The sequence below is a fragment of the Microtus ochrogaster genome, chromosome 21 (assembly GCF_000317375.1).
Source record: "Microtus ochrogaster isolate Prairie Vole_2 chromosome 21, MicOch1.0, whole genome shotgun sequence".
Lineage (NCBI taxonomy): Eukaryota > Metazoa > Chordata > Mammalia > Rodentia > Cricetidae > Microtus > Microtus ochrogaster.
The window spans coordinates 45,700,877-45,711,984 of NC_022022.1; the positions used below are offsets into that span (position 1 = coordinate 45,700,877).

Here is an 11,108-nt window from a genome sequence, read left to right on the forward strand (position 1 = left end):
CACCCCCATCACCACCTCCACCACCACCCCCATCACCACCACCACCACCACCACCACTATCACCACGATCACCCCCATCACCACCTTCACCACCTCTACCACATCACCCCACCACCATCATCATCATGCATACTTCTCTCACCCCCCCCTTCTTCTCTCTATTTCTCTCATCCCCCACAACAGAACTAACAAGCATATACAAGTAATAATCTCCTCCCAAATAAATGCTGCTTTGCATTTGAGGCTAGGTAAAGCAAGTCACCAAGCCAGGTGGCAACCGAGTTTTCACCTTCTCATCTTTTTGTTTTCCACAGGACAAATGTACACGGTGGATACTCACAGAAGCAGACGAAAATGGTCTCAACACACATTGAGTAGACGCTGAAGCACCCATGAGCAATCAGGTAAGATCCCACCACCAGAGTCTGTGAACAGACAGAAAGAGGTCCAGCACATTGGACTTTGTTCATACTGACTTCACTCAGAACAATAATAACACAAATGCAAATGGAAGGCAGGATAAGCAAACATTGGCATACTCCGTGTTGGGAACATCTGCAATATAGACACCTTTGGCTTTATGGTACATGCTGTCCTGAGATTACAAAGACATGTCCTTGTTCACATGTCCACTGATATTCCTAGTGCCTACCCAAAGAATCTCAGTTTTGAGTTCCCACATCAAGGCAGGAGAGTCTAGAGGTTAAGAGCATATGCTACCTAGGTCTTCAAGTTACTCAGCCTCTCTGTGCCTCTTCCCTGACCTCAGGGAGAAGCATTTATGTCATACAGATTAGGAGAGCTAGCTCATTGTGCTGGGTCTAGCAGGACTCCACTCGGCTCTCGGCCAAGTTGTCCATCCACTCATCCTCAGTGACTGGGAATGTTGGCTGCAGAGAAGATTCAGATGCTTCACTGCATAGACATCCACTCCCTTCAGGGAACCGCTTCATCCAAGTTAGAGCCCCATATGGGGGATCAGCTCCTGGCTAACACTGCCGGCATGATTCACAAGACCAGCTTCTTTTCCAGAAGGTCCTGTCACTGTATCTGGGGGATACAGCAGTAAGTGTATTACGGGCTGGCTTCTCTTGCTCTGCCTAGTCCTCTTTACTTCCTTATGAATGTAGCTCATGGAAGAGTACCCAGCAAACCTTCTGTGTGCACCCTATCAACAGAGCAGTCCTTTCCAAGGAACCAGACATCAGAAGCAGGAGACAAGTGACACAGATTAAGGCCGGTAATACTTGCTGTCTTTGCTGTTTCTGTCTCCTTTTGCTTTTCTTATGCTTCCATCTCTTACTCACTGATGCTAAACTTCTATAGACTGAACTGTTCCCTGTATCTTACATTAAAACTACAATCCTCAATGTGGTAGAACTGAAGAGAAAGGCTATGGGAAGAGCTATGAGAAACACTGAGGTCACAGTGGGAATACCTTTATATGGGGATTGTGCCCCTCTACAAAGAGACTGGGTCTGCCACCTTTCTCTCCAGCATGTGATGTGAAGAATCAACCTCTTTCCCAGCTGCCACCTCCAAGCCTTTCAAACTGGGAGGAATGGCTTTCTATTGGTGAAGTCACTCAACCTATATTGCTTTGTTACAGTATCCCCAAGTGACTAAGTCACCAGTTCTTACCAGGAAAGGTACCCAGTAGTAATTTAAAGTTGTTGGCCCTTCTACAATCCTTTCCAGCCTCTCTGTGAAGAGTAGGAAGGCCAGGATACCTACATGAAAAAGCAGGACATGGATATCATACACTGAGAAAGGCTATCGGTATTTTTGTGGCACAGGAGTCTCCAAACTCCTTACAGTTTTGAATCCATGTTGTTATCACTACTCACCTACAATCCCAGTCACTAGAATTTTCCCCAGGAGTAATACAAAGTGTGTGACTTCATCTGTAACTGCGACTCTGAGCATCGAGGGGAAACAAGAAAGTATAACTCAGTGTTTGAAATCTACACCAGGTAAAGAGTCACAGGTTCACTCTCCTGTGTATTTGGTGAAATTTATTTGGCAATTGTTAAATGCAAGACAGGAGCATGGGAGCCAGGCCTGAGGTTCTTATTTCTAACGAGACTCACAGACGAGGACACTGGAATGATGTCCCTGTGGGATGATGAGCAATGAAGGTGTCTGATTCTCTCTCTACTCCCTAAGATGATGGAGCAGCTTGACTCCATCTTACAGATGGAAGCCATTTTGTTGTAAGGTCAGAACAAGTCCATTTCTGTTTGCTGCAAAATTCAAGTTGATTTTGCTTTTAACCTGTTTCTGGAATTGAACATGCTCCCAACACCCTGATAAGATGTTCTGCCAGATAACTTTGAAATGTTCAGCCAAGTTCCTACGTAACCAAAATTCCTCTGGAAATTCTCCAACCCTTGAAAAACCCTAGTCTTGCAGTTTTTTAAAACTATATAAACCCCACCTTCTCTTGTGTTTGATGCTATTTTCTTAAACCCCATTTAGGAGATAGCCCTGTCTGATAGAACATAAAGCTTGTTAACTTGATCAAAGAACTTGGGTAGTGGTCTTTACTGTCATCTGGTGGGAGTAGCGAAGGCACCCTGGATCCTGAGTATGGTAAATTTATTCTCCGACTCTGCACACCCATTTCTCAACAATTTTGAGAGGAGAAAATGGGCACCAAGGAGATGCTAACGTAAGCCACCTGGAGAACTTCTTGAGCAGAAAGGACAATAAAAATTAAATATGTAGCCACCTAGGTGGATGAAGAGAACTGTTGACTAAAATCTACCAAACTTAAGGGTAACATCCATGGCTGCTAAGGCCAGCAACACCCTGGGTAACTACAAGCGAAGAATGTCAAGTCTCACCAGATTGTCTATGGTCATCCTCAGCCTGATTACTTACTTCAAAATGTTTCTCATGAGCAGATAGAAAGCATCTTTTGTTGACTCACAGAAATTTTTGCCATATAATGCGATCTGAAGAAGATGATTGACACTCTTGTTAGTGGCATAAACAAACACCACCCAGGACAGTCCAGCTCACTGCCATCTTCCACACTAACAACCCTGACTTCTTTCCAACATTTAGGTTAGTAGGATGCCTAGGAGCTCTCTGTCCTTGACCCCACTAACAGACTTGCCAAGTGTTGTATGTAGGGGCAGGCCTTTTCCTCAAGTCTCAGATGAGGGAATCTATCTTTGAAACATTTGACTGTAGTAGTTATTAAATGGACTGAATATTGTCATCAAAATAAATTACTCCTAAGGAAAGCCAATACCTTCTATCTACTATGAGAATTTGCCGATTAAAAGGCTCAGTACTATCTCTCACTGTGGGTAAATTAATTGCATCTCCATCCACGACCATATGAACCCAGCCCCAGTTCCCACCACACTGTGATAATAAGCAAACATGGTAAAATAGTGCAGTTTCCACATTTTGAGGGAGTTGTGTTTCCTGAGTCTACTGTGTAAACTCACTTCCATAGGGGCTTGCATATTCTCACAGGAAATGAGTTAGAGATTTGCCTAAGCCTTACCACTGCTCACTCTTCTTTAACACAAAGTTCGTAAAACAATTAATCCCTTCCCTAAACTTACGTAAATCCCTCTATTAGAAAGGTGGTTTCTCTTTGGAAGGACCCAGGGGCAACAGCTCCCTTTTACATAATTTTTAGACATACAGGGCCATTTCAATCTACCACACTTTCATTTTTGTTTATCATTTTAAAGTCTAATTACATTTATGTGTGCATTTGTGCGAGTGCGTATATGTGTATGCTCACTCGACAGCTTGCCTGTAGAAGTCATTGCAGGATTAGATTCTCTCCTTCCACCCTGTGGAACCTAGGGCTAGCTTGGCCTCGTCAGGATTGGCAGCCAGCACCTTTACCCTCAGAGCTATCTCTCTGGGCCTCTAGCACACTTTGAAAATTTCAACACAAGCATTTCCCCTTAAATGAGCTATCAAAGGTAGTAACATCTCAGGAAAAGTGTAGCCCTGATTCAGGCGTGGAATCACACTTATCCCAGTAATAAAGTCAATCACAAGATACCAGAATGCTCTCCAGGCAGTAGGGTAGACATGAGGTCAGCTGGGCAAAGCAAGGGCACCATAAACAAGCAGTGGCCTACTTACCATGATATAGGCATTTCTGTTTAAAAACTTCACCATCTTTTCCAAACACCAGAAACAGCACCGCAGGCAGCACTGGAGGAACTTGGAAACGCTGTTCTGCGCCTCTGTGAAGGGGTGTATGAGTCTGTTAGCGACCCTCAGCCTTCAGACCCAAAAGGAGGACATTGGAAACAGGGCGCAACTTTTTACTGTGATGTATTCCAAGTTGACATTTCAGCCATTCTTTGGTATATAATTCAGTGGCTTTAGCACCTTTACAGTGTCATAAAATAATCTCACTAGACATTTTCAGAAATTCTTGTTAAATCAAATAGATATCAATGGCCAATCAAAAGCCATCCTTCTCCGTTCTCCTCATATTTTACTTGCTGGCAGAGGGCTGCTTCTCCTAGGAATTCTAAGTAGGATGATACAAAGAGGGTTCTTTTTTATCTGGCTGCTCTCACTTAGCACAGTGCCTTCAAAATCGACCCCTTTATTCCCTTCTGTGCACTAACATTGCACCGGAAGTGGAATGCACTCCTTACCCTGTTATTAGCGGACACGTGAGTGGGTCACATCCTTTGGCTGTGGTAGATACTTATCACGGATACTGGGGAGCAATGTGGGAGTTGTTTTCTGGGTTTCTATGAAATTATGTTTTTAGCATTTTACATTTTGTAGCTGTTTCCATGGTGGCTGTACCGTGACACATTTGTATGAAAGGGTCCAGCTTCTCTATCCCGCACTCTATTCACGGCCGGTTTGTTGTGGTTGCTCTGACAGCCATCCTGATGGGTGTGTGGTGGCATCAGGATGTGGCTTGGTCTGTAGGTCCTGTATAATGACTCCGTGTCCTTACGGTCTGAGCTGGGCGTTCTGTTCTACAGGGGAGGTCTTCTCAACTCCTTGGGCCACCTTTGGACTTTCACTGCTTGCTATCGAGTGACAGGAGTTCTGCGTGTGTTCTGGAGACAAGTCCTTTAACCACCTGGCATGTTATTTGCAACGATTTTCCTCCACTGTGAAGGTTGTCTCTTTACGCTGCCGTTCCTTTCATGCACAAGTGTTTCTAAATTTCATGAAGTCCAATTTGCTTTCTCTTGCCTTGTGTTTTTGGTGTGAAATCAAGAAATGGCCATCAAATCCAATGACATAAAGATTCTTCTTTTCGAAAAGTATTACAGCACTATCCCTTGTGTTTAGATCTTTGCTGTGTATTGGGTTAATTTTGTATTTACTGTAAATATGGGTCCAGCTTTATGTACTCACATGTGGGCGCTCCCACGTCTCTATCACTTTTAGACTGACTAGTCTTTCCCTATCAAACAGTTTTAAATGTGAGAATTTATGCGTGGGATTCTCATGTTATTCCAGGTCTATATGTCCACTTGATTGCCAAACCATCCTGCTTTAATGCTATCATTTTATCTAAAATCAGGAAATAAGAGCTCCAACTTTTTTTCCCACTTCATTATTTTTTATGATGCAGTGTGAGCAGAACCTGTGTGTGCAGACTGCGTGTACTGTGTATGGAGACACGGTGTGAGCAGAACCGGTGTGTGCAGACTGCGTGTACTGTGTATGAAGACACGGTGTGAGCAGACTGCGTGTGCAGACTGCGTGTACTGTGTATGAAGAGTGTTGTCAGGGCTCACAGTGTCTTAAGCCTGGCAGATATGGAGCTGCCCCTGTGACATCTTACATGTTCCTCCACAGTAATATGTTAAGACAGAATTCTTCAATTCCTCTTTGAAATTTGCTTCTCTTGGACCCCACAAGATCAACCTTGAGGACCCCAGACACTCTGCCTTCCCCTCCACTCACATCCCTCATCTTGGTACCCCATACTTAAAAAGTCCTGTTGGACTGTGTTTCAAAATATTCAAATCTCTACCACATCTATCCTCGCCACCCTGATCCACAATGTCACCACGTCACCTGCAGTACACCCTACACAACAGTCACTGGGTCACCTGCACCCCATCCCACCCCACCACACTCAACAGTTACCACGTCACCTGCACCCCACCCCACCCCACTCTTAGCAGGGAAGTCTATGATCACTTCTGCGAGCTTACTTTTCAGCCGCCTGTCCAGGTACTCTAAGATCACTTTGAACATCTGGACTGATGCGAGGATCAATGATCCGAAGGCCAGGGACCCCGTGTGGTATCTAGGTGAAGACAAAACAGGGCATAAAATGAAGGGTTGTTCTGTATACACAGGTGCCTCTCAAACAGTTCCATGGATAAAAGGGAGGGAGAAAAGCAGGGCTTCTTGTAATCTCTTATTCAAACTGATAGAGCTTTCCACAGAAAGTTTGAAAGCAATTATGCATCTTGTCTTTATAACCCATAATATGCTCTCCTAGAAGGGGTCTTGGCCTGATCAATGGGGCCACAAGATAATTCTTTTGGTGTCCAACTGTATGCCCTATCGTCTCTGGTAACCCATGGGATTTAGGACATTGACGGGACACGGGATTGCAAAGCCGTGTAGCTAGAGCATCTACCAATCTCCAGTTGTATTTTCAGCTCATTAGCGCCTTTCCACTTGAATTCACTCGCCAAGCAAACACCAGAGCACAAACTGTAGCTGAAGAAAGGAGCGTGGAGTTCAGTGCTGAGCTTACCGCACCGCTCGTCCGAAGGCAATGAAGAGCGGGTATTTCGGGATGTCCTGGGGTTTCCTCATGGCCCAGTAGTATGAAGCAAAGGCCCCCGCGAGGGTGCACTGACCCAACGCAATGACAAAGTTTATAAGCCAGAGGAAGGCAAAGAGGTTGTACATCTGGAAGGTCATGATGTAATTGTGATACTCATTATTTCCACTGTAGGAAGCGAAGTTGCAGGATGCCCCGGGGCAAACTTTGGGAATGTTAGTTTCAGGGAAAATCTGTGCTCAGAAGAAGATACGAGAACATGGCATTAAATGTGGGTCTTATCTTTCCTTGTGGCTCCCCAACTGGGTATTCTGTCCTCTTTTCATTACTTTTGGTTGCTACTTCTCTGATATATTAACTGATGGAATTCTTTAATGAGTTCTGGAAAGGCTGATTTCAATCCATATGCACCACCTCTCTCCCTACTTCTCTGGTATATTAACTGATGGAATTCTTTAATGAGTTCTGGAAGGGCTGATTTCAATCCATATGCACCACCTCTCTCCCTACTTCTCTGGTATATTAACTGATGGAATTCTTTAATGAGTTCTGGAAGGGCTGATTTCAATCCATATGCACCACCTCTCTCCCTACTGTACTTTCACGTGCTATTTGCGCTTTCATTGCCACAGCAGCTTCCTGGATTTACTGCAGAAAAGTGAGCTCTGTTCCACCTGCTACATCCAATGCTTTCCTGACGACCCCTCCCTTTCTTTCTGTACCAAGTTCCCCTGCATCTGTTTCATGATGTGCGATAGCAGAATTCTTTTACTCACATCTGGGTCACAAGTTTCATCTTCATAGATACATTTCCCCTCTGGGACCATAACTTTGAATATTGGTACTCCTGATGTAGCCAAGAAACTGAACAACCTTGATTAAGGATAAACTATTTACTGTTAAATTAAAGATAAACAGATAAGAAAACCATAATCGGCAGACTGTGGAGGAATGCGCTTTAAAGGCCTTTTCTTCCCATGTGGTACCGATCATCTTCCCAGGAGGCTGATACTAGTGCATCATGGGCCAGTTGCACTGACAGGGCCCTGACAAACCAGTGAGAGATGGAGGACACTGCTTAGTTATTGCCAAGAATAAGCATTAGAACAGAACACATATCTGTGACTTCTTTAGGGGGAAATTAAATTTGATCGACAAATTTTTAGGTTTGGAACCTAATCCAGTTACTTCTTTAGTTGTTCCTTGTCTTCACAGGAATGAAAAACCCTGGATGTGAGGTCTGGTCTTGAGCAGCAAGGTGGACTCCAGAGATAAAGAAATCCATTATGGAGAGAGGGGAGGAGGGTCGGGGAAGGGAAGTGGGAAGGCACTTATGAGCAAAGGGCAATCACACACACACACACACACACACACACACATATCAATCATATATCTACATACACATATACATATATGTATATATATGTGTGTCATGATGAAATCTATTATTTACACACACATACATATCAATCATATATATACATACACACATACATATATGTGTGTGTGTCATGATGAAAACTATTATTTTACACATCAACTTAAAAAGGTAACAGCGGAGGTCAGCGGCCAAAGGATACACGGCTGTCACCGCCCAGTAGGAGATGCAGATGGACAGCAAGATGAAAGTTAAAATCGGGTACATCAGCGTGCTGGGGATGTAGCCGATGGCCCTGAAATGAAGCCAACAGTTGATGTTCAGCAGGAATCTGGATCGGATCTGCACGCTCTGAATACCCTGCACGCTCTCAATACCCAAATGTTTGTGTGTAAAGAACTAGATGCAAGCCTTAGACTGGATTTCTGAAACAGTGCTAATGGTCACTGATAATTTTCTTATTTTCTTCAGCGGTGGTCGTAGCAAGTCCTGAGCTGGCTTTGACATGCATTCACACATTTTAAAGAGGGGTGTTCCCCAGTGCTGAGGTAAGTAAGCTCCTCACAAGACTTCCAGTCCCCTTCCCTGCTGTGATGACCATAGCCCTGTGACGTCTTCCTGTTTAGACTCTTAGCTTCCTAAAGTGAGAGAAGACCTTCAGGCCTTCTGTTACAGTGTGAGATTCCTCTCCTGATTCAGAAACCTCTGCGCTGTGTTCCACGCTACGCTGGCCTTTGCTGCAGGCACCATGCAGGGAACTATGATGCAGTTCATGCCATCCTACGGAGAGTCAGACAGGCCTTCCTCATCTGCCCTCTGGGATCTCACACCCACCACTTCCTGGGGAAGAGATGATTGTGTTATCACCCCCACAACACAGGAACCCCTTCAGCGGGTTTTCCTTCTAGAACATTTCACCACATGACGGTTTGCCAAATGTTCCCAGCTAGATTGTCACTAGCAGCTTTTAAGAAGTTGCTCCAGTCTGTCTCCAGATTGAACACATTCCTATTCTGTATTGCCAAGGAAATCTCCCTGCATCAAATGCACCTGCACACACGCCCCTCCCTGTCCTGTCTCACACCAGAGCTCTGCTGCCTTCCCTTCCTGCACCCTCAGAATTTAAGCTGTTAATTCAAAGTTTACTCTGAACTCTGATCCATTTATTCCGGCCCTTACTTCCCCTTTGACAATCTATCAACCTGTCACGGTGATGCTGGCCCTTCAACATGGCACACACTCACGTACACACCACACACTTGCACACACACGCACCACACATGCTCACTCCACACACTCACCTACACACTGAAGGTTGTTAGATGTGCGTTGGGTTATAGTGAACTACACGATAACGTACCATTTAAAAAATACACCCAGAAAATCAGTAGTTTCAGGGGATAATGACAGGGCCTCCTTTATTGTAAGGGAGAGAGTTTAACCAGCAGCTTGTTAGCTGTTAAACCACTGGCTTCGGGTGGCACTATGATTATAATAATATGGCAATTTTGTTAAAATAGTCCTTAAAGACAATTAAAAATAATTCTGCCCTGGGTGGTTAACAACTTTGTTTCCACTGTTGTAAGCAGAGGGTCTGTGGCTTCCTGGGGGAGTTTTCCCTCTTCCTCATTCAAAACCTGACTGCACAGACTTTCTCAAGTGACCATTTGGAACAGTCTGGAGACTATAGATATTATTGAATCTTATGAAAGATGGTTTATTTTGTAACATTTTAAAAATGAGAGTTGCCCTGGGTATGAAGTGTGCCTGAATTATGTGTTTCTCATACAGAATGTATAGTCAGGCACTCAGGAACCAGCACTTTGTCCACGAGGAAGGCGTATCATGCACACACACTGCACAGCACACAATTGATATCATGGGATCACAGTGATTAGGACTTCTGCAAATTCTCTCACTCGGTGACATTAACACACGTGCCACCATGGGATAATGGGACACATGGTACCGCCAACCCCATCTGTACTTCATGACTGACATTCTCCTAGCATGTACATGTTCACATGTGTCTGTGCACAGGCTACATAGATTCTTAGTTTGCACTGTGGAATGAGAGACGGAAAGGACTTGTTGGAGGTGACCTTGACGCCAGTAAGTGGAAACATCTGAACTAAACACGTTCTTAATGTTCTTTAATTTCTTCCTTAAAAAGTCCTGGTGGTGTGGGTACCGCAGGGAAGATGGTCCATTTGCTGAAGGTTTGCTGTGCAGCACAAGGGCCCCCACCCCAGCCCAACACCTGCCATGAACACTGGCTGAGCCCCTCCCCCACCCCAGCCCAACACCTGCCCTGAGCACTGGCTGAGCCCCTCCCCCACCCACCCCAGCCCGACACCTGCCCTGAGCACTGGCTGAGCACCTTACTTGCTTCCTTCCTTCAGCATGACGATGGCTACTCGGATTCGGCTCCTGAGGAAGATCAGCACGATGATGAGGACAGCCTCGATGACGGACAAGACGATCACTGAACAAGAAAAGACGGCAGTCTGCAGTGCAAGTCAGCACCAGAAGCAAGCTTATTCTGCAAACCTAGGAATGGGCTTAGCAAACCATTTCTGCTAAGGGCTTTCTGGCATTTTCTGAAACTGTTGTAAGAAAGGCGTGTGTTAGAATTGGGGGTGGGGGAATATAACAAGACTGCTTGGCCTCAAGAAGTTTTGAAGCAGATTTGGCTAGCAGCTAAGGAAAAAAATGGAGCAAGTGAGGAGGTTTCTACTAGAAGGAAGTGGTCCTGGCTCACCCACCTCAGGGAGGAAGAAAGGCATCTGGGCTTTTCCCCTTTCCTTGTAGCTAGGAAACTCCCCAGAGAGTAAGAACAGCATAGGACTCAAGATGTCCCCACTGTATGGTCCTGTTTTACACACACAGCACTCAAGATGTCCCCACTGTATGGTCCTGTTTTACACACACAGCACTCAAGATGTCCCCACTGTATGGTCCTGTTTT

At 44.9% G+C, this 11,108-nt stretch overlaps 1 protein-coding gene across 1 annotated transcript in view; it reads right to left on the reverse strand.

Annotated features, from left to right (window-relative positions):
* Nucleotides 1-11,108, reverse strand: part of Slc44a5 (solute carrier family 44 member 5) — a 235,009-nt gene that overhangs the window by 6,955 nt on the left and 216,946 nt on the right. The window contains exons 14-23 of the mRNA XM_005357466.3: nt 10,527-10,626; nt 8,344-8,436; nt 7,540-7,627; nt 6,734-6,996; nt 6,180-6,274; nt 4,120-4,223; nt 2,884-2,957; nt 1,848-1,918; nt 1,642-1,730; nt 341-425 (exon numbers count right to left, since the gene is read on the reverse strand). Coding sequence (XP_005357523.1) covers nt 341-425; nt 1,642-1,730; nt 1,848-1,918; nt 2,884-2,957; nt 4,120-4,223; nt 6,180-6,274; nt 6,734-6,996; nt 7,540-7,627; nt 8,344-8,436; nt 10,527-10,626 — 1,062 coding nt within the window. The remainder of the gene's footprint in view (nt 1-340; nt 426-1,641; nt 1,731-1,847; nt 1,919-2,883; nt 2,958-4,119; nt 4,224-6,179; nt 6,275-6,733; nt 6,997-7,539; nt 7,628-8,343; nt 8,437-10,526; nt 10,627-11,108) is intronic.